This window comes from Penaeus monodon, chromosome 34, assembly GCF_015228065.2.
Source record: "Penaeus monodon isolate SGIC_2016 chromosome 34, NSTDA_Pmon_1, whole genome shotgun sequence".
NCBI classification, from domain to species: domain Eukaryota; kingdom Metazoa; phylum Arthropoda; class Malacostraca; order Decapoda; family Penaeidae; genus Penaeus; species Penaeus monodon.
This window is the reverse complement of record NC_051419.1, coordinates 8,630,781-8,631,157: the sequence shown is the minus strand read 5'-3', so window position 1 is coordinate 8,631,157 and position 377 is coordinate 8,630,781. Positions and strand designations below refer to the sequence as shown.

General features: G+C 41.4%; 1 protein-coding gene across 2 annotated transcripts in view; it reads right to left on the bottom strand.

The window, feature by feature from the left end:
• Positions 1 to 143, bottom strand: part of LOC119594569 (choline-phosphate cytidylyltransferase B-like) — a gene marked incomplete at its 5' end in the record, with an annotated part of 6,756 nt that extends 6,613 nt beyond the window's left edge. For both annotated transcript variants that reach the window (XM_037943604.1, XM_037943605.1), the window contains 1 exon segment: positions 63 to 143. In XM_037943604.1, coding sequence (XP_037799532.1) covers positions 63 to 143 — 81 coding nt within the window.
• Between the last annotated feature and the right edge of the window lie 234 nt (positions 144 to 377).

Genomic DNA, 377 nt, shown 5'->3' with positions numbered 1-377 from the left:
AAAAAAAAAAGACATGAAAATAGCGTTTCCACACAAAAAAATTAGGAAATGCAACACTGTACCCCTAGCCGAGTTGCTTTGCCACCCAGGGCCTGGTGATGGGAACCCCTCATTCTGGCGGACGAATTTTTCTCGCCTTTCGTCTGTGTGGGAGGGAATAACAACAAGCTCTTTCAATGCTGGCGGTCGCTCTTACCATGTAAGAGAAAATGATAAAAAAGAGGATGAGGGTAAGAGGAGAGAAGGATGTAAAATGTCAAGGGATTGACAAGTCAGAGAAATGGGAAGATACTTCTCGCGAATAAAATAATAAAGAGAAGAGAGAGAGAGAAGATCGGTTAAGAATATGTGAATCGGAAGAAGAAATTGTAAAGGAA